General features: G+C 51.8%; 1 protein-coding gene across 1 annotated transcript in view; it reads left to right on the forward strand.

Moving 5' to 3' along the window:
- Nos1 (nitric oxide synthase 1) overlaps nt 1–20,638 on the forward strand; it is a 63,557-nt gene extending 42,919 nt beyond the window's left edge. Inside the window, exons 17-28 of the mRNA XM_042669603.1 lie at nt 1,197–1,371; nt 2,150–2,288; nt 3,106–3,184; nt 9,198–9,391; nt 10,859–11,028; nt 12,922–13,132; nt 13,706–13,793; nt 14,513–14,634; nt 15,911–16,059; nt 17,580–17,774; nt 18,931–19,049; nt 20,623–20,638. Coding sequence (XP_042525537.1) covers nt 1,197–1,371; nt 2,150–2,288; nt 3,106–3,184; nt 9,198–9,391; nt 10,859–11,028; nt 12,922–13,132; nt 13,706–13,793; nt 14,513–14,634; nt 15,911–16,059; nt 17,580–17,774; nt 18,931–19,049; nt 20,623–20,638 — 1,657 coding nt within the window. The remainder of the gene's footprint in view (nt 1–1,196; nt 1,372–2,149; nt 2,289–3,105; nt 3,185–9,197; nt 9,392–10,858; nt 11,029–12,921; nt 13,133–13,705; nt 13,794–14,512; nt 14,635–15,910; nt 16,060–17,579; nt 17,775–18,930; nt 19,050–20,622) is intronic.
- The last annotated feature ends 5,137 nt before the right edge of the window (nt 20,639–25,775 follow it).

Raw genomic sequence — 25,775 nt, forward strand, 5'->3', positions numbered from 1 at the left:
CTTGCCCTCTGTCCCGTTCCCCATCTCAGTCTGACCCCAGCGTGCTCAGAAGGAGATTCAGGGGCAGGCTGAGATCCTGGGGTAGGGGTCAGGTGACATGGCTCCATTCCTTGGCTTCTTTGGGCTGAGGGTCTGCAAGAGTATGCTGTGACCTTGGAGAGAAGCAGGGCAGGTTTCCTGGGCCATATGTGGTCCCTGGGTGGGTTAAGCTACACCATGTCTTAGAAATGGGACCTCAAGTGACTGGAGAAAAATCTCATTAACCTAACCTCTACTGGCTCAAACTCCAGTGTTCTCAAACACCAGTGCCCGGAAGAATAGATACTGTGAAAGACAGTAATTTCATAGCTGTGGCAAGGGAAGGGGCCGCCATGTTTATGGTTCTTTTATTCTCTTAGACAACTCTGTTTGTGGACTGGAGGCATGACTCAGGTGTTCGAACAACTGCCTAGCAAGCTCAAGGTTCTGAGTTCAATATCCAATACTGCCAAAAAAAAAAAAAAAAAGGATGTCAACATGTGATGTGTTCATGACAACTCTGTTTGTCCTCACTTTACAGTGACAGTGTTCATTTCCTTTGAACTTAACACTAATCTAAGGGTGTCACTTGTACGACTGAAGCTTTTCACTGAGAAAGGCCATTTTCCCCACTCAGCTTAGAAAGACACAGGCCAGAAAGAGCCAGAGGTTCCAGCTCATTGCTCACACCACTCAGCCTCCTTAGAAACAACTGGAACTTTCCCCCTGAAGCTGGTGACACCTCGCAGAGACCAGAAAGGAAGGGGGGAGGAGGCTTCAAGGCCTCGGGTTTCAAGATGGCCCTCCACAGTAATCCCATAGAAAGATGATATCAAGTTGTCAGTGGGTAGAGTTCCAGTGTTGTCTCTTTCTAGCCAGCAGATAACTGCCTTCTCCCTGTGTCCTGAGAAGGAGAAACATACAGAGAGAGAGAGAGGGAAAGAGAGAGGTCATCACTCTTCGCATAAGGGCACTAATCCTGTTGGATTGGGGACCCACCCTTATGCCCCACTTAACCTCAATTCCCTCCATAATTTCATTTTTCCCAAATACAGTCATGGGGAGGTTTGGATTTTAAGGGCACACAATTCAATCCAATGCACTTGGTAACCCTGCCCCCCACACACACACACAGCCTGCAGCCCCCTGAACTGGACCTTCTGCTGTCTCCCTGGTAGGTTCTCAGTGTTTGGCCTCGGCTCCCGTGCATACCCTCACTTCTGCGCCTTCGGCCATGCAGTGGACACGCTCCTGGAGGAGTTGGGAGGTGAAAGAATCTTGAAGATGAGGGAGGGAGATGAGCTGTGTGGGCAGGAAGAGGCTTTCAGGACCTGGGCCAAGAAAGTCTTCAAGGTAATGTGGATCTCAGAGACCTAGGGAGGAAGAATGTGCCCTCCCACCCCACACCGCACCCCCAAAAGCTAGCACCTAGCAGTTCACCAAGAAAGAGGGGAGATGGAGGAGGAAGAATTTGGAAATACATTGCAAGTGTGTATGAAAACAGTATAAAGAACTCCAGGGAAGCTGCCAATCCCTTGGGGGAAGCAAGCGCTGTCTGGGGGTGGGGAGCAGAAAGGAGTTGGGCTGACAAGGAGCGTGAAGGAGATTAATATGATCAAAATAGATTCTTTGCAACTATGAGAATAGACAGGAGCATAATCCAGGAGGTAAGATTGATTCGAATACATTGTAAATGTATGGAAAGGTAGCAATGAGATCCCCTCACCTCCTTAACTAAGATATATTAATTGAAAGAAAAAGGAAGGAGGAGAGGAGAAGATGAAGGAGAAAGAAATCTGGGACTTAGTGGCTTATACCTGTTATTCTTGCTACCTGAGAGGCTGAGAATGAGAGGATCATGGTTCAAGGCCAGCCCAGGCAGAAAAGTTCAGGAGACCCCTTCTCAACCCGTAGCTTGGTACAGACAGAGGGAGGGTGAATAGATAGGTAGACTGGTGGATGGATGGGCAGAGGACAAATGAGAGGGAAGGACAGGTAGGTGGAAGTATATAGATGGGGGGAGGAAAGGAGGAATGGGAGGGGGCAAAGAAGAAATCCTGTCCTGACTTGGAGCTCTTGGGGAGGACAGTTCTTGGTTGATAGGTCACTGAAAGTCCTCTGTGTGCTACAGGCAGCGTGTGACGTGTTCTGCGTGGGGGATGATGTGAACATTGAGAAGGCCAACAACTCCCTCATCAGCAATGACCGGAGCTGGAAGAGGAACAAGTTCCGCCTCACCTATGTGGCCGAAGCGCCGGAACTCACACAAGGTTGGTCCCTCGGCCCTCACGGGGAAGGTGGGTCAGGCCGTCTCCCCTCTTGCTGGCACCTGGGAACAGTGGCTCCGATGCTCCAACCCTCTCCCCTCCAATCCCAAACGCACACAAATACCTCGGGGCCAGGGATTGACCCAGGTGCACCTCAAGATTCCTCTCCAGGACCATCTTCATCTCAGTGTGGTCCAACCACGCTCACATTTTCTTTGTCTGATTTTGTTTCGAAACATATGGAGTTTGGTTGTCATATCGCAAAGGATCCATATGCAATGGTACACCATGACTGAGCACTATTTTTTCCAGTACACATTCACTTTTTTTTGTTTTTTTTTGTTTTGAGGGGAGGCTTTGGAGGGGGAGAGGGTTGGTGCTGGTCGTGGGACTTGAACTCAGGGCCTGGGCCCTTCCTCTAAGTTTTTTTTTTTTTTTCACTCAAAGCTGGTATGCTACCACTTGAGCCACAGCTCCACTTCTGGCTTTTTGGTGGTTAATTGGCGCTGAGTCTCCTGGACTTTCCTGCCTGGGCTGGCTTGGAACTGCGGTCCTCAGATCTGAGCCTTCTGAGTAACTGGGATACCAGGCATGAGCCCCCCGTGCCTGGCCACATTTACTTTTTGTTCTTCACTGCCCATAGCTAACTCACCAGCCCCACCTGGCCCGCCCAGCTCCTCTCCTCTGTCCCTTCTCTCACTGGGGTCCAGAATCAGCAGAAGGAGAGGGGGCAGCCCACAGAGTATGCGAGAAACTGGGATGGTTTCGCGGTGGCTATTTTCTCTGGGCTCAGCAAACCCGGACCTTCTCCCTCCTGCAGGTCTGTCCAACGTCCACAAGAAACGCGTCTCTGCCGCACGACTCCTGAGCCGTCAAAACCTCCAGAGTCCAAAATCCAGGTAGGAAGACCCGGGCCCCCTTAGAGCAGTCAGTTCTCCACTCCTGATGCTGTCCACAGTGTGTTACACACAGATGGCGGAGCAAGTCTGCTGGCTCCAGGCTCAGAGCCCCTGCTGCCCCTTCATATCTGCTTTCCTGCCCTCCCTCCCCCAAGCTCCCACCTGGAGGTGTGGAGAAAAGGGACAAAGGACTGGAGGTGTGGCTCAGGTGGTAGAGTGCCTACCCAGCAAGTTGTGAGGTCCTGAGTTCAAACCCCAAGGCTAACAAAAAAGAACAAGAAAAATCCTTTGAGACGTCCAAAGATTCATTCTCTCCCCAAACCAGTGTCTGTTTTAAATTCCTGATAGTCAGAAATTATCCTAATCTTTGACATAGGTAAATATCTGATATGTATATAATATAGCTACTACATTTCTTAAGATCTAATGTAAAGCATATGTTAGTACTTTATTTCCTTTTGGTTGTTATTGTTGGTGGTGGTCATGGGGCTTGAATTCAGGGCCTGGGTACTGTCCCTGAGCTTTTGTACTCAAGGCTAGCCCTCTACCACTTTAAGCCACAGCACCACTATCGGTTTTCTGGTGATTAATTGTAGATAAACTCTCACAACTTTGCTGCCTGAGCTGGCTTTGAACCATGATCCTCAAATCTCAGCCTCCTTTGTAGCTAGGATTACAAACAAGCATGAGCCACCAGCACCCACTTTAGTACTTTTTGTTGTTCTTGTTGGTTGTGAGGCTTGAACTCTGGGCCTGGGCGCTGTCCCTCAGCTCTTCAGCTGAAGGCTAGTGCTCTACCACTTGAGTCACAGAGCCAGTTCTGATTTTCTGGTGGTTAATTGGAGATAAGAGTCTCATGGACTTTCCTTCCTGGGCTGGCTTTGAACCACGATCCTCAGATCTCAGCATCCTGAGTAGCTAGGATTACAGGTGTGAGCCACCAACACCCAGCAGTACTTTATTTTATACCCAACGATCCTTCCCAGTGATGTTCAAAATATATTCATTTCTCCCCAAATGAGAGCCCTGTAAATAACCCAGGTGCTGACCAAGCTGCCCTGGGCCCCTGAGCCTCCAAACTCGTTATCCCTAACACCTGCTTCCCCAAGCTTTGGGCTTTATGCCAGGACGGGGCCCTTTGGGGGAACTGTCCCTCGAGCCTGGTCCCCAAACCATGCAGATCCTGTGATCAGTGCCCCCAGCCTGCTGGGCTGTTACTGCCATTATAGCCCTAATGCCACCCAGGACCACGGGCCCGCTCTCCTGTCAAACCCTTGCCCCCTCTGCCCCCAGCCACCCTCTCTCTCTCCACAAAATGAGCAGCGCAGGGTGCTAAGATAAGCCTCTCGGGTGCCCTGAGTCCCGGTTTCCCTCCACATCAGCTAGGAATGGTGTCTTCAGACTGATGATGTTTTCCTCGCACGTGTGGCGAGACTCACACCCGGCTCTCTGTGCAGCCCAGGATGTGAAGATCATCATCGCCATGTTGCAAATAAATAGGAGAAATGACGGTTGTTAGAAAGTGCCTGGGACTTTAGCAAGGTCACACTGACCTTGTTACGGGACTCCAATGTTAGCGAGCCAGGTGAAGATGGCTGCTGTGGCCATTCAAAGCCTGAGGGGCCTGCGGTGGCCAGCCTGTCACAGGCTCTCCGGGCTGCTCCTTAGCTGGCCCAGCTTCCTGCCACCAGCGGTTTCTAGTGCTTTTTGTGTGGTCTTCTAAAACCTTTGAGAAAAGCAATGAGCAGGCTAGCGCCCCAGGGTTCTTGCAGGCTCTCCGGCCTCCCCAGTTAAGACATAGGTCCTCCACTTCATCTCTGAGTCATGAGTTCAATGCAGTATTCAGAGCACAACGACCTCTGACAGAGAGGAAGAAAGACCATTTGTAACAGGTCTCCGACTCCATTTCCAAACCATGGGAAGCGTGGCTTAGAAGAGAAGGGCTGCAGGCATGGTGGTATATGATTGTAATCCCAGCTACTCTGGAGGTGGAGATCAGGAGGATCACAGTCCTAAGCCCAGCAGGGAATGGATGCAAGGGAGGAGGGGTAGTTAGCAAGACTTCATCTGAACCAAACAGGCCAGGCATGGTGGTACGTGCTTGTCATCCTAGCTACTTGGGAGGTGTAGGTATAAGAATGTTCATCTTGCTGGAGCACCGGTGGCTCATATCTGTAATCCTAACTACTCAGGAGGCTGAGATCTGAGGATCGAGGTTCAAAGCCAGCCCAGGCAGGAAAGTCCGTGAGACTCTTATCTCCAGTTAACCACTGGAAAATCAGTGGCTCAAGTGGTAGAGTGCTCGCCTTGAGCTGAAGAGCTCGGCAGCAGTGGCCAGGCCCAGAGTTCAAGCCCCACAACCAACAACTAAAAGAAGAATGTTAATCACAGGCCAAGGTTAAAATTTAAAAAAAAAAAAAGCAAGACCCTACCTGTAAGTATCTAAAGCAAAAGGGCTAGAGGGATGATTCAAGTGGTTGAACATTTGCTTAACAAGTATAAAAACCTGCATTCAAACCTCAGGCCTGCAAAAAGAAAGAAGAGGGAGAAAAGGGAAAGACGGGGGAGGGAGGGAGAGAGGTAGAGGGAAGAAGGGAGAGAAAAGGAGGGAAGAAGAGAGGGAAGGAAGGAAGGAAAGGAGGAGGAGGAGAGGACAAGAGAGGAGGCAGAGAATCTGCTAGAAATTTCTCATAGCCTACACGAGGGAAGACCAGCTTGGAATCGGCCTTGCCTCAGGCTTAGTACGCAAGGAAACTGGCAGAGATTCTAAGGCCCTGTTGAGCCCAGCCCTCCTCCATCGGACTAGCTGATGTTCTACAAATGACTGACAAGAGATGTTCTGAGCGAGGTTAGGAACAGGGACACGGGATTAAACTGGTTGTGAATTTGCCCAGAAAGGACCAAAATGTACCCAAAGTGTTCATCTCCTTAAAAGCATGTCCTGCGGGTCCACCAGTTTTCAGGCTTCATGCCATCTCTGGCTTTATACAGATTATTAAAAAGGAAAAAAGATAATTGAGTGAGGAAAAAAAAGCATGCTTCCCTATTTTTTCTGCCCAAAGCCAGACTAGGGCTCTTGGCCCAGGAAACCTTAACCAAGACTCCAGAAAGCCCCCCTCCCCGACCCCAGAGCCTCCATCGCCAGACAGGTGCCAGGAGGAAGGCCCAAGTTAGAGAGAAAGACAGAGACAAAGAAAGAGAGACAGACAGAGAGAGACAGAATATGTATGCTGACACTGGGGCTTGAACTCAGGTCCTAGGTGCTATCCCTGAGCTTTTTCACTCAAGCTAGCAGTCTACCACTTGAGCTGCAGCTCCACCTCTAGCTTTGTTTTGTAGTTAATCGGAGATAAAAGTCTCATGGACTTTCCTGCCTGGGCTGGCTTTGAATCATGACCCTCAGATCTCAGCCTCCTGAATAGCTAGGATGACAGGCGTGAGCCACGGGTACCCGGCTTGCATTGAGATTTGACAAGTTGACTGGCCAGGCCTCAGCACTAACATGCCTTGAGGACCTGCCCACCCAGACACCCAGGGACTACCCCCACACACACATGGACAGAGCTGGACACCCCCCCCCCCAGCTCCAAGAAAAAGGACGGCCACATTCCCATCCCTCTTCCCCTTATCTGCCTGACCCTCTTCTGCCAGGTTCAAAAGAACCTGAAGGGAGCAGGGAGACTGAGCAAGTGAGCCTGCTGAGCAAGTTCAGGTCTCCTGCATTCTTGTCTGGGAAGAAAGCAGGAGAAAAAGATTCTGTGGACCTTTCGAAGGCTTCATCTGGATGATCTCCCAAATAAGAAGCCCTGCAGCGCCCCCTGCTGGCTAATGCCTCACCAGCAGGAGATAAGGATGTCTCTGCTACTAAAGACTGGTGTAAATCTATTACACAGGTCCCGGTGACTGGCAAGCTTAGTGCTCCAGAAAGGGTGAGACCTGCCCGAGAAAGGAGCCAGGAACCCCAGACCCTGACAATGTATTCACAATTATGACCTTCCGAGTCCCCGCTCCTACTAAGGCAAGAGGTGCTTTGCTTCAAGAAAAATACTTCCCACTTCCCCTATACAAAAAGATGTGCCAGCTGAACTATTTTTACTAGTGGTGGCTATTTGTAGCACAAAGGGTTCTTGGTTGTGCCAGAAACTTCGTAAATAGCGAGACCCATTGGTCTATTCCAGTGTGATTTACATACCGCAGACAATGTAGAAACTTCATGTTGAATATCAAGTATCTCCATCCACAAGAACCAGTTGGCAGCGGAGAGCGCCGTTCTGAAAAGCAAACGCAGCTCCACGTGCAAAGTTGTTTGGGAGTTGGAGGGTTGTTGGCTATCGGGCTTGAACTCAGAGTCTGGGGTGCTGCCCCTGTACTCTTTCGCTCAAGACTAGCGCTCTATCCCTTTGAGCCACAGCTCCACTTCTGGTTTTCTGGTGGATATGAGTCTCATGGACTCTCCTGCCCAGGCTGGCTTTGAACTCTGACCCTCAGATCTCAGCCTCCTGAGTAGCTAGGATTACAGACATGAGCCACCAGAACCTGGTGAGTTTTGATTTACCAAAATGTTGTCCACCCTGCCATTTGAAGGTCTTGGGTAAAATATAGTATATCAGAGAAAATTCATTGTTAAAAATCACTTTAACTCAGGCTTCCTGAACTTGAAACACAAAGTAATAATAATTATTATTATTATGCATAAGCCTGAGGCACCAGTGGCTCACACCTGTCATCCATCCTAGCTATTAGAAGGCTGAAATCTGAGGATTATAGTTTGAAGCCAGACTGGACAAGAAAGTCTGTGAGACTTTTACCTCCAAAAAGCTGAAAGTGGTAAAGTGGTAAAGCATTAGGCTCGACACTGAATTCAAAGCCCAGGACCAGCACCCCCAAAAAATCAATACACGACCCCAACTGCAGACATTAACAAGCAGCTCTCTAGGTTTCTTGTTCAGATCTCCATTTTATTATACCAGTGAGGCCAAGGCCTTGTCCCTTTCAGTATTGGGAACTCTATGTGTAAAAGGGACTGAAGCCTGGAATTGTGCACGTGGACTTTCCCAGCTTGGGAACAGTGCTACCTGCAGCCCCCGTGGATGCTGGTCTGTGGGAAATCCAATCAAAACTCAGGATGGAGCCAGTGCAGCAATGGGTTAACCTGGGACTCTGGTGTTCCTTCATCCAACAAATAGTTGTTGAAGCCAGGTGCTCATACCTGTAATCCTCGCTGCTTAGGAGGCTGAGACTCATGGTTCAAAGCTAGCCTGGGCAGAAAAGTCCATGAGACTCTTATCTCCAATTAAGCACCCCAAAAGCTTGCAGCAGAGGTGTGGCTTAAGTGATGGAGGTCTACCCTTGAGCAAAAAGAGCTACAGGACAGCGCCCAGGCCCTCAGTTCAAGCCCCAGTACACACACACACACACACACACACACACACACACACACACACAACTTATTGAAGACCTATTGTGTGCCATATACTGCCAGGCATTGGGAATAGAGCAGTGGCCAAGTTGGACAGGTAGAGTTCTGTGGTCCTAGCAGGGGATCAGATACCCGCCATCAAAAGGAGGCGAATGATACTGTAAGGCTCAAGGATTAGAATATAAGAGAGAAAAGGAAAGCAAAGACACAAAGACCATGGAACAGATAAGGCTGACGAGCAAGCCCCTGGTGCTCCAGTGCTCAGCGTGTGGGGAGATGGGAAGGACGGACAAAGGAGAGTGAGCTGGAGCAGCCACAGAGAAGAAGGGGAGAGTTTGGGTACCTAGGATGCAAGAAAGGTGAGAAAGAAGCAAAGAGTTACACCCAAGGCCGCCTCCGTGGTCCCTGGAGCCCTGGGAAACCAGCCAATGAGGAGCGAGTGGCTGACACGAGGTGAAGAGTGATTGGCTGTGCTCCATGGAGGCACCGCCCACTGAGGATGGAAGGAGGGTTGCAGGGACCGCAGGGATGGGTGCAAAGCCAAGCAACAGGTAGAAGCCGGTGTCCACGTGTTCTGCTGGTCCTCCCCTACAGCCGATCGACCATCTTCGTGCGTCTCCACACCAACGGGAACCAGGAGCTGCAGTACCAGCCTGGGGACCACCTGGGCGTCTTCCCTGGCAACCACGAGGACCTGGTGAATGCGCTCATCGAGCGGCTGGAGGACGCGCCCCCGGCCAACCAGACGGTGAAAGTAGAGCTGCTGGAGGAGCGGAACACAGCCTTGGGTAATGCCCCCCAGAGGGCCTGCTCTCCGGGGGAGGGGGGGAGAGACAGAGAGGAGGAACAGGTCCCAGGAACAGGTCTGACCAGGAAGGAGGAGGGAGTCTGGGTCTTGGGGCTGACCAGCTTTGGCCCAGCTGCCAACCAGCCGCCACGATGTCAGGACGCAGGTGGCTTGTTAGCAAAGGAGTTTTGTGTCTTCTGTGATCAGCCCCACATTCCCGGGAGGCTCTCCATCCCTTCGTGACCATCACCCCCTCTGAAGATTCTGTAGCTTTTTCCCCCACTCAAAGCTGGTGTTCTACCCCTCAAGCCACAGCTCCACTTCCAACGTCTTAGTGGTCCATGGGTGATAAGAGTCTCATGGACTTTTCCTGACTGGGCTGGCTTTGAACCCCAATCCTCACATTCAGTTTCCTGAGGAGCTAGGATTACAGGTGTGAGCCACCAGGGCTGTCAAGAATCCACATTTTCTAACTCATTAAATGAAGTTCCAGCTTGTGTAAGGGACTCTCCTCGGCATCTCTCTTTCTTTTCTTCATCTGAGATAGGATCTTGCTATGTAGCCCAAGCTGACCACAAACGCCCAAAGGCTGACATTACAGGCGTGCACCACCATGCCTGCCTTAAAGAACTTGCCAAGATAAATGGGTCTGTGTCTGATCTGCACCTCAGTAAGGTCAGGTGGGCTCCAGGCTCCCGTACAAGGAGCTGCGGTGGCCTCTGGTGGCAGTGCGTGACACAGTGGCGGTCACCTTTACAAAGGCATTCAGAGGGGATGTGAAAAGTCTTCTAGTCAAAGCCTTCCTGAAAATCCCTGAGAACAGCATCGCTTGGGAGAAAGACCTTCCTTCATGCATCTAGCCAGCCAATTCCCGTGCCAGGACAACATTCTTCCATTTGGCTTGCACTCCTGAGAAGGTGGAGGCTTGGGGGGTGGTGGGGGAGCCCATAGTGGATAGAAAGGACACAGAACTAGAGTCTTCATCTCCAAATCCACAGGTGTCTGAGTCCTTTGTAGGAGATGGCATAGTAGTTGGGTAAAACCCGCATGCCCCTTGTCTGTTTTAGGTCATGTCGGTGCTTTGCAGTGCTCTGCACAGTGTGAATGTCATGGAAATGTTGTTATCCTGCATGAGTGGAGGATTCATGACAGGAACAAGCCATGCCCCGTACAGATACAGTTGCTCTCTCCAGTCCTCTGTTCTATCCACAGAACACAGAAGGCATACCTCTAGAGGCGGACCGTGTGGGATAAGCTAGTTAGAGCAAGATCAGATGCCAGCCTGCCTGGTTTCACATGGAAGAGCTGTGCGATTTTGAACAAACACCCTAACTTACCTGTTCCTGTTTCCTACGATTGTCCTGAGGATGGTCCTGAGTTTGGGGCAAGCCTGGACCCCAGACATGGTCCCGAGCCACCCCCATCTCCACCCCCGCCCCATCCTCATCCCTGCCCTGTGCTTTCCCAGGCATCATCAGTAACTGGAAGGATGAGCCTCGTCTCCCGCCCTGCACCGTCTTCCAGGCCTTCAAGTACTACCTGGACATCACCACGCCACCCACACCCCTGCAGCTACAGCAGTTTGCCTCCCTGGCCACCAGCGAGAAAGAGAAGCAGCGCCTGCTGGTCCTCAGCAAGGTGGGTCCCCGGGCTTCCCACAAACTACGCAAATGCTTTTCACTCTTTAAGGACGCAAATGCTTTTCACTTTTTAAGGTTGAGTGAACTTAGAAACGGCTCTTCCTGCGCTTCCCCAGCAGGTGGCGCTGGCGAGCAGTGGGTGCCATGATCTTTAGCTGTGTGCGGCCGCCATGTTGGTTGCTCCATGGCCAGCCCTAACCACGGTCCATAGTTCTTAAAGCCTGACAGAATGAATGTGATTCTCTCCCAGGCCCTCAACCTTGGAACTCAAAACTCCCTGACCACCATAGAAATTGTTATCCTTTTTCCCTACCCTTTGTGACCTTGAACTTCCATGTGATTCCATCGTAGCCCAGGCTTGGAAGAAAAACTGAGATAACCCTTTCCCCTATACCTGTCCCTTCAAACTTCTACCCACCCAGGACCACCAACCTGGCTCTTTCTAGTGGGGTCTCCTTCTCGGTTAGCGGGCCCCCAGGAAAAGATGCTTCTTCTGCTCTCAGGGAAAGGAGAGTGGATGATTGACAGCAGGAAGAAGGTAATTAGCAAATGCCTATTCTTTAGAAATAAGAAAATAAACACCAGACGGCAGCTAAAGAGTTGTAAGTGGTTTACCTCTGGGAGCTGGAAACAGATGGTCATGGCTGAACGAGAGACTATTACTTTTAATCATGAGTTTGGCAGAGTTACTTAACTTTTCAACAATGCACATGTGTAACTGATTTCCAAAAAGCATAATTAATGGAGGAAGGGTAATTTAAAGAAGAACGGTAGATTGCACCATTTTGCACAGTATTACTTAAAGTTTGTGTGTGTGTGTGTGTGTGTGTGTGTGTGTGTATGTGCGCACATCAGTACTGAGGCTTGAACTTTGGGCTTGGGCACTGTCCCTTAGCTTTTTCTACTCAAAGCCGGGCCTCTACCACTTGAGCCACAGCTCCGCTTCTGGATTTGGGGTGGCTAATTGGAGATAAGAGTTTCACTGACTTCCCTGCCTGGGCTGGCTTCAAACCTCGTCAGATCTCAGCCTCCTGTGTAGCTAGGATTCCAGACATGAGTCACCTCACCAGGCCAGAGTGCCTTTTGTTAGTGAATGTATGTGTGATTGCCTTTGTGCTGATTGGCTGTGGGCCTCCTGTGACAGCGCGGAAGGGCCGTGCAGGGTGGCTTCTGAGATGTAGGAAAAGCAGCTGCAGATCTGCTGGCTCCTGAGCTGGGCTTTGCTGTCAACACGTCCCTTAACGTGGTCCTCTGTGCACTCCAACCTGCTTGTCCCATGCTGTCAGGTGCCATCTTGAACCTGGCCATGCCCTTGGATTGGGCAGCCCAGCCTTGGTACCCAGCCAGTCACAGGTCGACATTTTGTGTTTGGTTTCCCCCCACCCCTGACACACACGCACACACACACACACACACACACACATTCCTGGAGTCGGTGATCCTGGCCTTCAAAAAGATAGTGTGACCCTTAGGCCAGACTGACTCAGGGGCAGGGGAGTCAGCAGATTGTTCCATCAAATTCCACCTAACAAATACCTCAGGTTCATGGCCCCTTTGGTCTGTTCGTTGCTGTTGTTATTTTGTCAGTACTGGAGTTTGAACTGAGGGCCTCAGACTTGTTCAACGAGCACCATACCACTTGAGTCATACCTCCAGTCGGGCTTTTGCTGATTATTTTTAAAGATGGAATCTGGCAGACTTTTCTCCCTGGACTGGCTTTGAACCTCTATCCTCCAGATCTCTGCCTCGGATTACAGGCATGAACGGCCAATGCCCAGCCCCTGTGATGTCTGGAGCGCTTCAAGCCCATCCCCTGTCTCTGGAACTGTAGAGAGCCCCCACACCCCCCCCCCACACACACACACAAGCTGTCCTGTGTCCTCTCTTGCAGGGGCTGCAGGAGTACGAGGAGTGGAAGTGGGGGAAGAACCCCACGATGGTGGAGGTGCTGGAGGAGTTCCCGTCGGTACAGATGCCGGCCACGCTGCTGCTCACGCAGCTGTCCCTGCTGCAGCCACGCTACTACTCCATCAGCTCCTCCCCCGACATGTACCCTGACGAGGTGCACCTCACCGTGGCCATCGTCAACTACCACACCCGAGGTGGGCACCGGCGTTTTGGGTCTTCCATGAGGCAGCCCCACCCGTGACCCCAAAAGGAAGGAAAGCCTGTAAACAGGCAGACTGTGCCCAGGGCGGAATTAGGAAAGAGGCCAGATACGTACTGGGGAACCTCAGCTCTTCCCCTTTGACTCATTCCTCCCCTTTGGGCCCCAAGGAAGCACAGAGGACAAGCCACCTCCGCTGTCCCCTGGGGGCGCGGGGCTGTCTGCTGTGTCACACCTCAGGAGTCCCGGCTCTGCTCCCCTCCTGCCCTTAAGCAAGCAATGGAGATGGGCAGAGCCTCATGGGGGCTACAGAGGACTCTGACAAGTTACCCAGAGCCCCTTGAGGAGACCCTGGAGTGGACAGGCACGGAATGCAACCCATCTGTACCCCCACAGCACCCAGGGGTGCCCGGCCACAGCCTACTCCAGTTTTCTCTTCTCCTTCAGAAAAGGGGTCCAGGCTGAGAGGTCCCTGCGGTGGCCTCTGAGCATGTGTCCCACCCTGGAGGGGTGGGGACAGACAGGATGGGGCCGTGGGGGGAGCCTGACCGCCTGCCTCTTACATTAGATGGAGAAGGACCAATTCACCACGGCGTGTGCTCTTCCTGGCTCAACCGGATCCCTGCAGATGAAGTGGTCCCTTGCTTTGTGAGAGGGTGAGTATGAGACAGACAGACAGACAGACAGCGAAAGGAAAACAGAGAGACAGAGATCTCTATGTGTGGTCAGGGTTGGAGTGGGTGGCCCAGCCTGAGGGTTTGACAGTGCTGACCGTAGGATGGATTCCAGTGTCCTGCATCACTCCGGGTTGCTAAGGAAACGGAACCAGGGCACAGAGCAACAGAGCCCACGAAGCAAGTCCTGTAGGCAAAGTCAGGTCAAGGCAAGGAAGATTTCAGGGAAAATATGTCATGTGCTCCGTGTTAGGGCTGAGGAGGAAGCTCACCCCTGAAATCCCGGCTACCCAGAAGGTGGAAATGAAGTCAAAAGAGGTTTAAGGTCAGCCCAGCCCTACCCCCCCAAAAAAAAAAAATTGGCAAGACTTCATCTCAACCAGGAAGCTGTACATAGTGATGCATAGCTGTGCACCAGCCACTCAGGCGGATCACAGTCTGAACCAACCTGGCCAAAAGCGAAACCCTATCTGAAACATAAAGGGGCTAGAGCTGGGCCCCTAGAGCATCTAACTAGCAAGCATGAAGCCCTAAGTTCAAACCCCAGCGCTCCCGCACCAGACAGGGACATGCGCCCCCCCCCCCCCCAAGGGCTGTCTCATTGGCTCTCCCCAAGATGGCCACGTGGCCACTTCAGACTCCACCACTGGGGGCATCAGAGCCGAGCTCAGCAAGGCTTTGACTCACTCTTCCTTGTCCAGCGCCCCCAGCTTCCACCTGCCCCGGAATCCTCAGGTCCCGTGCATCCTGGTGGGCCCGGGCACCGGCATCGCCCCCTTCCGAAGCTTCTGGCAGCAACGACAGTTCGACATCCAACACAAAGGTGGGTAGAGCCAGCAGCCAGGGGGCTCCCCCCAAAAAGTGGGGGCACAACCTCAGTCCTAGGCCTCCCAGTGAAGAACACACCTTCCATACAGCCTGTCCTGGACACCAAAAACCCCTATGACTGTCAACAAGAGAGCCAATAGCTCTGTGATTGGGATCTGAAGGGGTCTGCATTAGTCCTTACTTTGTAGTTGTGCTGGCTAGGTGGCAGTGACTTACCATGAGAGGCCCCGCAATTCAGCTTTGGGAGGAGAACAAGAACCCGCCACAGCGGCTTTTGCCACACAGTATTTACTAGGCAGCTTCTAAGTGGGTGACATTGTGCTAGGTGCTGAGGTAGGGAGATGACCAACAGAATAACTGGGAGAAAAATGGCGGCCCGGGGAACGTGCTCGCCGGGTGCATCCTCTCCAGGGGCCTCCCAGGGAGACGCCAGCACCTTGGCCGACATCCAGTCTCCATCAGTCAGTCACTCAAATGAAGGTCAAAAATATTCAGAGCCAGCTGGGCACCAGTGGCTCATGACTGCAATCCTAGCTACTCAGGAGGCTGAGATCTGAGGATCAGGATTTGAAGTCAGTCCAGGCAGGGAAGTCCTGGCAGGAAAGCAGGTTCTTATGTCCAATGAACCCCAAAAAGCCAGAAGTGGAAGAGTGCTAGCTTTGAGTGGAAAAAGCTCAGGAACAACACCCAGGCTCTGAGTTCAAGCCCTAGTACTCTGTTTCTGTCTCTGTCTGTCTGCCTCTCTCTCTCTCTCTCTCACACACACACACGCACACACTTGAGCATCCACAGATTTTGTTACCCATCCAAGAAGGGGTCCTAGAAACCAATGCCTGTGAACACTGAGAGAAATGTCTGTTTCCGTTCTGCACCTGAGGGGACCTTAGGCTCACAAATTGAAGTAAGATTTCATCACTGTGCACAGCTGGGATCCGAACCCTGGCAGTGTGGTTCACAGTCTGCGCTCTCAGCCTGGCCCAATGGTGGGGGCTGCCAAGTAGTCTGAGGGGGGAGGAAAACACTGACACCCAGGAAAGAGAGGTTGGCCAAAAGCCCGGACTCACTTGCCTCTCTCTTTCAGTGTGTCAGCACATGTGTGCATATGTGTGCTCACATGGGCAGGGCACACACACCGCCCTGCCCCGTGTCTGTGAGCGTGCGTCTGCATACCATGCCCTGAGGTCCCGATCCCCAACTCTGCATCTCCAATACCACCACCACCAGCACTCGGCTACCAGAGCCACTGGTGACCGGGGTCTCCCCATCCCCAGGACTGAGTCCCTGCCCCATGGTCCTGGTCTTCGGGTGTCGCCAGTCCCAGATTGACCACATCTACAGGGAGGAGACGCTGCAAGCCAAGAGCAAGGGGGTCTTCAGAGAGCTCTACACCGCCTACTCCCGGGAGCCCGACAAACCAAAGGTATGCCCGCCACCTGCGCACGCGCGCACACCTCCCCCCAGAGCCATGCTACAGCCTGGAGGGCCCAGAGACAGCGACACCTGTTGGAAATACAGCCACATTACAGGATTCCAGAAGAGACGGATCCAGGCCCGCCAGTGTTTGTTCAGGGGCTGGAGGAAGGTGGACATGGAGGGGCGACCTAGTGGCCACAGGGTTTCACTAGCAGGGACAGGAAAGTTCCAGAATCCTGGATCATAGTGATGGTTGCACAACATTATGGATATCTTTAGTGGCACTGAATGAGCTGGTTAACACCGTAAAAAAATGGGGAAATTGTATCTTAGATGTATTTTACTATGATTTTAAAAAATGTTTAAACCAGGCATCAGTGACTCACGCCTATAATCCTACCTACTCAGGAGGCTGAGATCTGAGGATCTCTGTTCAAAGCCAGCCCAGGCAGAAAAGTCTGTGAGACTCTTATCTTCAATTAACTATTCCTTCCCCCTCCAAAAAAAGAAAAAAGCCAGAAATGGAATTGTGGCTCAAGTGAAAAAGCTCAGGGACAATGCCCAGGCTCTGAGTTCAAGCCCTAGTACTAGCACACACACACACACACACATACACACACACACACACACACACACACACACACAGAGTTTAAGCCGGGTACTACTGGCTCATACCTACAATCCTAGCTACTCAAGAGGCTAAAATCTGGGACAGTGTCTAGGCCCCTGAGTTCAAGCCCCAGTCGGGACACACACAAAAAGTTTATGCTGGGTATAATGGTGCACAGCTCTCTTCATAGCAGGAGGTACTTGCCTAGGCCTGGGAGGCCCTGGGTTTGATCCCCAATACCACCACCACCACACCTACAAAGTTAACAATAGAGACTTCTTTTAAAATGTAGCAGCATGTAAGGGGCAGCCACCTGTGAGAATGGATGCGAGCCACAGGACTGAGTGTGTTTCTGTTGGATCCTGGGGAGGCCCAGGGATCCCAGAAAAGGGGCCAGGACCTTGAGGACGAGGGCGGTCAAGGGCACTGGAGAGTGGCTAGCTGTCAGCAGCTGGCATCCTGTGACAGGATGGCCCCCCGGGAACCATTTTTAGGACAAGCCATCTGATGCCACGTGTGGTGGTGCACCCCTATAATCCCTCCTACTCAGGAGGTGGAGACAGTCCCTCACTGCTCTTTCCTGGAGTCAGGCTATGTAACCTTCCCCCTGAGCTGCACAGTGCCTGCTTGGGGTCGGGGGGGAGAGGGGCGTGGCCTAGCCCCCCCCTTTTCTGTCAGTCATGGGTCTTGAACTCTGGACCTGGGTGCTGTCCCTGAGCTTTTCAGCTCAAGGCTAGCACTCTACCACTTCCAATTTTCTCGTGCTTCTTTGGAGATAAGAGTCTCACGGACTTTCCTGCCCGGGCTGGCTTTGAACCATAATCCTCCGATCTCAGCCTCCTGAGTGACTAGAATTACAGGCGTGAGCCACAGGGGCCTGGCCCTTACCCCTTCTTACCTGTCCTCTGCCCCCGCAGAAGTACGTGCAGGACGTACTGCAGGAACACCTGGCAGAACCCGTGTACCGAGCCCTGAAGGAGCAAGGGGGCCACATTTATGTCTGTGGGGACGTCACCATGGCCGCCGACGTCCTCAAAGCCATCCAGCGCATCATGGCCCAGCAGGGGAAGCTCTCGGAGGAGGATGCTGGCGTGTTTATCAGCCGGCTGAGGGTGAGTGACCCACCAGCGTCCTGTCTCCTCTTCCTCACCCACCTGTGTGACCAGTTAAGGGAGCCATGATAATACCCAGACTCCTCTTTCTGCCCTATGGCTGGGGATTCGAGACACAAGCCAGCTCCCCAACCCAGTGGTACGAGAGAAGACAGGATGCCTGGATCTGCAGGTGCACGTCGTGAATATGGTTGTAGGCTGCAGTGGATGGACATTAACACGTCAGAAATGATACGAACCCATCTTTTCCTACCCTTTAGAATCCAGCTGCAGCACTGCCCTCAACAGTTGTGTAGGCTGGATACTGCACAAAGAGATCTGTCCAGGCCTGGAGCAGTAGCTCAGACCTGTCATCCCAGCTACTCAGGAGGCAGAGATCAGGAGGATCATGGTTCCAGGCCAGCTTAGGCACAAAGTTAATGAGACCCTATCTTACTGATAAAGCTGAGTATGGTGGCCGGTGCTTGTCATCCCATGTGTATAGGATGTATAAATAGGAGGAAAGCTGTCCAAGCCCAACCTGGAATTAATGTGAGACCCTATTCAAAAAATAATAATAATAAGTAAAGCAAAAGGGCTGGGGCATAACTCAGATGCTAGGGCACCTGACTAGGAAGCTTCAGGTCCCAAGTTTGACCCTGCTACCAGCAAAAGATGGGTCCAAGAGAGATGAGTGGAATCTGGGTCACCCATGCTTACCTTCTCATGCCGTGCACCGGAGGGAAGGCCCTTAGCTGGCTGTTCACTATGGCAGCCCAGCCACCCAGATCCTAACCATGGGAGCAACTGCCCTGAGGAGGAGAAAAAACAAATACACAGAGAGAGAGAGAGAGAGAGAGAGAGAGAGAGACAGAGAGAGACAGAGAGAGACAGAGAGAGACAGAGAGACAGAGAGAGACAGAAAGACAGAGAGAGAGAGACAGAGAGAGAGAGGGAGAGGGAGGGAGAGAGAGAGAGAGAGTCTCAGACTGCCACTGACCTCCAAAGCTAATCTCGGCCCCCAACACCCCTCCCCCCAATAACACTGCATTAGATACGTAGTGCTTATTCAAGGAACGGGCCTAGTCTCATTTCTTCCCAGCCTATTTTCTTTGGGTGCATTCCAAGCCCTTGGCTGTCATCTGAGCTCCATCCCCTGGCTGTTGCTTCCCCCCAGGATGACAACCGGTACCATGAGGACATTTTCGGAGTCACCCTGCGAACCTACGAAGTGACCAATCGCCTTAGATCTGAGTCCATTGCCTTCATTGAAGAGAGCAAAAAAGACACGGATGAGTGAGTGCCTGTGTCCTCAGGGGAGGGAGGGCACAGCCCCATCTTCCCCTCCTGGAGGTCAGATGTCTGACTGTCCAGTGGTGCAGTCCCCACACCAGCAGCAGTACCATCAAGGCCCCTGTGACAGGATTAGAAGTGCACTTCTCCCTGGGTGCAGCACTGCAGGCCTGTGGTTCCAGCACTAGAGAGGTGGAGGCAGAAGGATCGTGAGTTGGAGGCCAGCCTTGGCTGTGTAATGAGTTTGGGGTACACCTGGGCTATATAGTAATAATCTGTCTCAAAAAAATAAAAAAGATGGAAGGAGGAAGGAAAGAAAATATGTGAGTTCTCAGCCTCTCCAGACCTACTAGATCAGAAACCTGGAAGTTGGGACAAGGTGGTTAGCATGTTAACAAGGCTTCAGGGGACCTTGAACCCCTGCCTCCCACACACACACCCCAGAACAGAGGAACTGTCCTTTGGATTCCTACATCCATCTGGGGCGCCCCCTAGTAGAAGGAGGAACTTGTCACCTCTGGGAAGTTGTTTTCTACCACTGTTCTATCCTTCAAGCCAGCTCCCTCACCTCCCACATTGCCAGAGCTTCCTCAGTCCTGCTGATGACAACAGACAGGATTTTGACCATTGCTCTCCAGAAATCACTAGGCTCAGAGGCACCAAGAGACTAGCAAAGAGTCTGTCTCTTGATTGCCACCTGAATATACAGTACCCCCTCCCCAAAATCTGCTGTGCTCCTGAAGCAGATAGGAGCTCAGCTGTCTCTTCTAGCAGCACAAAGCACAGGTTGCTTATCTCACTACCCTCATTGTTTTCACATTAAGGAGACACAGCTATCTCAATGCAGACTTGGGTCTTCTGGCTCAATTGTTGAGGATCACACCTTCCTTGACTGATTGTCAAAAGCTTCTTTCATGAGCCTGTGCATGCAGCTGTGTTGGTGAGGATTCATCATCCAGCCAGCCATCTATTCTCCCAACTTTCCATCTGTTCATCCAGCTATCCATTCATCCTTCCATCAGATCATCCATCTGTCCATTCATCCATCCATCTATCCATCATTTATCTTCATTTATTCACCAATCCATCCATTCATTCATATACACATATATCTCTTTTTTCATCCATTCATCTATCTAGTCCTCTATCCATTTTTCCCTTCACTCCTTCATTTATTCATCCATCCAAGCCATATAGCTGGCATGGAGTTATGTCTACCTGGAGGGAAGGGAATTTCTGAGCTGGATATTGGCTACAGCAGCCCAGACATTCATTTGTCCATCAAGTCATGCATTCAAGGGGAGCCGTGTATCTCATCCAACACACTAAGGCTACAGAAGAAACATCCTCCAGAGTGATGGTTTCCCCAGGTTTCTAGTTCATTTTTTTCTGAGACAGGGACTCACTCTGTAGCCCAGGGTGGCCTGGAACTGAAGATCCTCCTGCCTTTTCCTGCTGAGTGCTGGGGTTACAGTCGTAAGCCTCCATACCCACCCCTAGGCCTCTAAGACTTCTGAAGGAAGTAGAACACCTCAGCAGTCACAGCACTAATTCCTTCCTCCTTTTCCTCTGACAGGGTTTTCAGCTCCTAACTGGATCTCTCTGCCCAGATGGCTGGCACAGTGGCTGCCCCTAAGTGCTCCAGCCAAGGCAGCCACAGGTTCCTAAGCATGGACACACGTGGCTGAACCTTTGCCATGGGACCCCCTCTTCCCCCAGGACCCTGCTCTGCCTCTCGTCCTCCGCTGTGTCCTGGTCCCCGCCCCTCAGTGGTGTCATCCGCCCTCCTGGGTCTCCTTGTGTTTCCTGCTGCAATGCAATGCCTTTATACACTGCAGTGGCTCTGACAAAACCGTGCCCTCCCCACCCTTCACTGCCAAAGGCAGATTGCGGGTGCATGAATCCACTGGGTCACGGCCGGCTGTCGCTCCTGTTCAGGTCTGTCCTGCAGGGTCCCTTGAAAAGGCTGCAGGCACTGGACCTCAGAAGTCTCCTGAGCCAGTCCCTCAGCCACTCAAGACCCCTTGATCCTTTTCTATGATTCTGTTTTGCTCGTACATGTGCGTGCGTGTGATAGGCCCGGGTCTCCCTCTGACATCTGTGTGTGCGGTTATGTCAATCATAGATCAGATCCCCTGATGAGGACCCACCATGGTACAAACACACTCCTCTACCATGTTAAGTCAGCCTGCGGGACTATAATGGAGCTCCTTGATTGTCAAGGCCAGGCAAGGGCTGTGGAAGGAGATGTGAGAACTAAAAGGGATATTTCTCCATGCATTTAACTCACCATACCAGCCAGCAGAGCACTCACTGGGAAATAGACCCCAGGCAGTGGAGAGGTAAACTCCCTGTCCAGACTCCCATCTCATGTGCTGGGAGCACATTCAGTGAGCCCTGCCCCAGCCAATCTCAACCCCATGCCCTGGAGACTACAATTCATCCTGTCTGTGGAATCCATGTGCAAATAGGACCTTTCCACTTTGCCAAGGAAAGGGGGTGGGGGCAGGGAACACCCTCAGTTTCCTGCAAATCACATTGTAATGAATATGAGTGGCTTGAACGTTAATGTTGGGAGCCTGGAAGCAACGGTCAGGAAGAAAACAACTGTTACTTTTTTTATTCCTTCAAATGGGGTTTGCCACTTCACTCGGGAGGATACCATACGGGAAGACAGTTATAAGGAATCAGGAGGGAGAGGGGGAGAGGCCGGCCTTCAGAAAGAACCATGCCACTTCCTAGGAACCAGGGACCCAGGGTGGGCTTAGCCCTTGGGGCTTCTGACTTTCTAAACTTGATCCCCTAAATTTTTAACCTGCTAAAATAATTTTGATGAATAGCTTCCACTTCGATCCAAGACAAATGGGCACCGTGATGTGTTGAGGACTCCGAGTTCCTCAGAGTGAATGGCACAGAAGGGTCCTACTCTCACTGCAATGCTGGAAGTCAAGGGGAAGGAGCAACTCAGAGACAGCCAAGAACAAGGGATGAGCTCTGAGTTCCCAGTTCTGTTGGTTTATTTTGTCAGAAACATACCTTTCCTTTTCTCACAGTGACTAGATGCTGTTCAGCGGCCTGCATAGCTTTGCAGTTGGGGTACAGAGACCCTGCGGGCTCCCTTAAAGTCAAAAGGCAAAGCACGTCTCACTTTTCTCTCCTCTCCTTAGTGGCCTCCACTGATGTCACAGCCCTGGAATGGGGATTTTTATGTTTGGGTTGTTTTTGTTTGTGTTTTGCTGGTCCTGGGGCTTGAATTCAGGATCTAGACTCTGCCCCTGGGCCTCTCTGTGCTCAAGGTTAGAGCTCTATCACTTGAGTCACAGCACCACTTACGGCTTTTTCTGTGTATATGGTACTGAGGAATCAAACCCAGGGCTTCCTGCATGCTAGGCAAGCACTCTACCACTGAGCCACATGCCCAGCCCTGGAATGTGAGTTTTATCCAAACTGCAATTGTACCTGCCCTCTTTGAATCCCAAATTTTCCTGTTCAGTCTTCATGGATAGAGACTGGGCACTGGAATCCTACAATGGCAGTCTCTAGCCTGGAGGAAAGCCAGTAGCCGCCGTGATCTACACAATCTGGTCCCAAGTAGCTCCTCCCCTCCCCCCAGAGGGTTTCTTCCCAATCTGTTGAGACTTTGGGGAAGGTTTCTAAAATGTCACTCATTCCCCAGGATTAAACTGCAGTGTCCAAGGATTGATCCCAGCTTTCATCTCCAAAGCAAGTTTCCCATAGGATTGATTATCCATAACCAGATAAAAAAAAAGCCCTTTTTCACACCAGATACCTCTTTCCTGTGTACGGCAACACTTCTAGCCACAGGCAGGCAGAGGAAAAGCATCTTAAATTTTATCAGGGAGTCCAAAGAAATGATTATGCAACCCATATTCATCTCTCTTCCCAAGAGGAGCTCATGTGTGGGAGAGAAACACACACAAACAGAGAGAGACAGAGACGGAGATGCTAGGGGTTGAATCCAGGCTATGTCCATTCCCCCCAAAAGGGGACTTTTTTTTTTTTAAGATCCTTGAACCACCAACACAAGCTCCTTCATAGCTCCTGACTAGAGAGAGAAGACCAGCCCTGATGCCTTTCCCTCTTCTAGAACTCCTGATAACCCAACAGCAAGTTGTCTGCAGCAGCCTATCAGAAGTGAGAGAGTAGGGATGAGTTTAGTTCTAGTCCAGGGTTCAGGTTAAGTGCTGCCCTCTGCTGGTGGTTTTTAGTTCAGGCTCCATAGCCCAACAAAAGGTACATCCCCAAGATACCCTGTTATAGAACCTAAATGTTTCCCAACTTCAAAAAAGAAGAAGAAAAACTCCCAAATCAGAAACACTTCTGGTCACATGCATTTCAGGCAGGAGACACTCAACCTGTAATACTTACAGGGAGAGGTCGCAAGTCAACAGGCCTTGGAGCATTTATGAGCTGTGGAACAAGCAGGCATGGCTGTCCAAAACCATCCGTTCCTAACAGCTCAGTGACCTTGGCAGGCAGCAGCGAGTGTGCCTTCACACACCGCTGAGCACCACCCCTCAGGCAATGGCTGTTAACCTTAGGTGTGCCTGTCCCAGGGCCTCCCAACTGCAGGCCTCTGGGGACTGGATCATCCTTCTCTGTCCCGGCTCTCTTAGGATGTTGAGCCTCTGCAAATAGAAGCTCATAGAGGTCTTCTGCTGCGATAACCCCATAGGTGGCCGGACAGCGGCCACTGTCCCAGTGCAGGACTGGAGATCCCCCTTTATGATGTCATTGCTCTTGAACTTCAAGGACAATAGAATGCCTAATGCCATGCGTTGGTTCTCGGGGCGGGAGGCCAGGCCCGGGCCCTGCGTCCATGTTGGTGGCCATGTTGTCCTGTAAGCCCCTGCTCTAGGCTCCGCAGTGGCCTTGGAGAAGGCCCGGCCGGTGGGGTGCTGTGGCTGTACCCACAAGGTGGCCGTGCAGGGCCCGTGGGCAGCGCGGTGGGGGGGAGGCCCAGCTCCCCACGCACGCGCTGTCGGCATCTCGGACGCCCCTCGCCCTGCGACCCCCGGCGTTGCTCACCTCGGCCCGGTGTCCCCGCGCTCCAGCCCCGCTCCGTGCGCCGGCGCCCGCCCGCAGCCCCTCCGCGAGGTCGGCCAGGCTGTGCTCGCCGCATGCTCTGTTCTGTATAGCTCTCCTCTCCTGATTTTATGGGATTCAACAACAACAAAGCCTACTTATGCCTGTTTGCATTATGGATAAAGCATTAAAAAGCGGACTCCACGCAGGCCGGCTCCTGTCGTTTGTCATTCCCCGGGAATTCCTCTCGGCCCCTTCACGGGTTGGCACAAGCCCACAGGGCTGCGGGAGCCCAACGGGGATCCCAGGGGCAGGCCCAACCGCCACTTCGTCTCTGCCCCGCGCAGGGTGTTCTGAAGGTGACCTTGAGCCTTAGCGGCACAGTGTACTGAGTCCAGCAGCATTGGGGGGGGGGCGGGAGGAGAGAACCACTCGAGCATGCGCAGTTCATGACAACTCCATGCAGCCTCAGCACGTGCAGAACAGGACGGTGCGCGACTATGCGTACTGAGCATGCGCACCACGTGATGGCCCTATACAAGCTGAGCATGCACAGAACATGCCTGGAAAAAACCCATGTGTCCAGAGCATGCACAGGCTATGCATCCTGAACATGCGTGACACATGACAGAACCCCACGTGTCCGCAGCGCCCTCAGTCTGTGACTGAGCGCTCTGTATCTTGAGCTTGCACTCTACGCGACTAAACGCTAGGCACCAGAGCATGCGCAGTTCGCGGCTGACGGCTCTGCATCCTGAGCATGCGCAGTTTCTCCACAATGGCGGTGTCCTGGACTCCAAGGATCTACTGTAGGTGAAATGTGGCGGAATAGGGTGGGATGAAGGATCCTCAACAGGTCTGAGCTTTGGTTTCTTCCATCTTTTTTAGCTTCTTTCTCTTCTAGAACTACAGGCGGCCCCACCTAGAAAATTTAAGCCCTGACTTTCCCCCGGCTCTTCAGACCACCAGCTGCCACCAAGGCCAGGCCTTTGAAAAGCCAGTTCTTGCTTCTGTCTTTCCACCTGTTCCTTAGTACTAGGAGGAAGAGAGGAAGGGAAGGAGGGAAGGAGAGAGGGAGGGAAGGAGGAATAGGGGAGGGGGAGAAGGAGGACGGAAAGCTTAATAATTTCAAATCTACATTCTGTTTCCATGAATTCCCTTTTCTAGATCCCTTTCCTATAATGGACTCAATACCCTGTGAGTCCCTTTGTGTCTGCTTTCTTTCCCTTAGCCTTCAAGGTTCAGTGCTTGTAGTGGCAAGTGGTTACTGTAATTCATGCTTTTTTTTTTTTTAACAGCCATTCTGTCAAGGCTCTTTGCCAATCTTTATAAAAGCTCAATAAGCTTCAAGCCTTCATCTCTACCCAGCCTTGTTTTTCTTGAGGACCTGGGAGACAACTCTTTGATATGCAGATATAAGGAAGACAGTGTCCCCATCACCCTGGCCCTGTCACACTGTAAGAGTTTAGCCTGAGCTCTTTGTTCTGAACTGAAACCACCTTTGGCATAATGGTTTTCAGAAACTTACATCATCCCTCTAGACAGGTGAAGACCAGTACAATGGGCAGCACAGTGGGTACCCTGATTACCCAGCCTAAGTAGACTAGAGAAGCATATAAGGACAAACAGGGCCATCAAGTTCTCTACCTGAGGACAGATTACCATGATTCTTTTAGTTCATTT

Source organism: Dipodomys spectabilis, unplaced genomic scaffold, assembly GCF_019054845.1.
Source record: "Dipodomys spectabilis isolate Male_0828 unplaced genomic scaffold, ASM1905484v1 ptg000499l, whole genome shotgun sequence".
NCBI lineage: Eukaryota > Metazoa > Chordata > Mammalia > Rodentia > Heteromyidae > Dipodomys > Dipodomys spectabilis.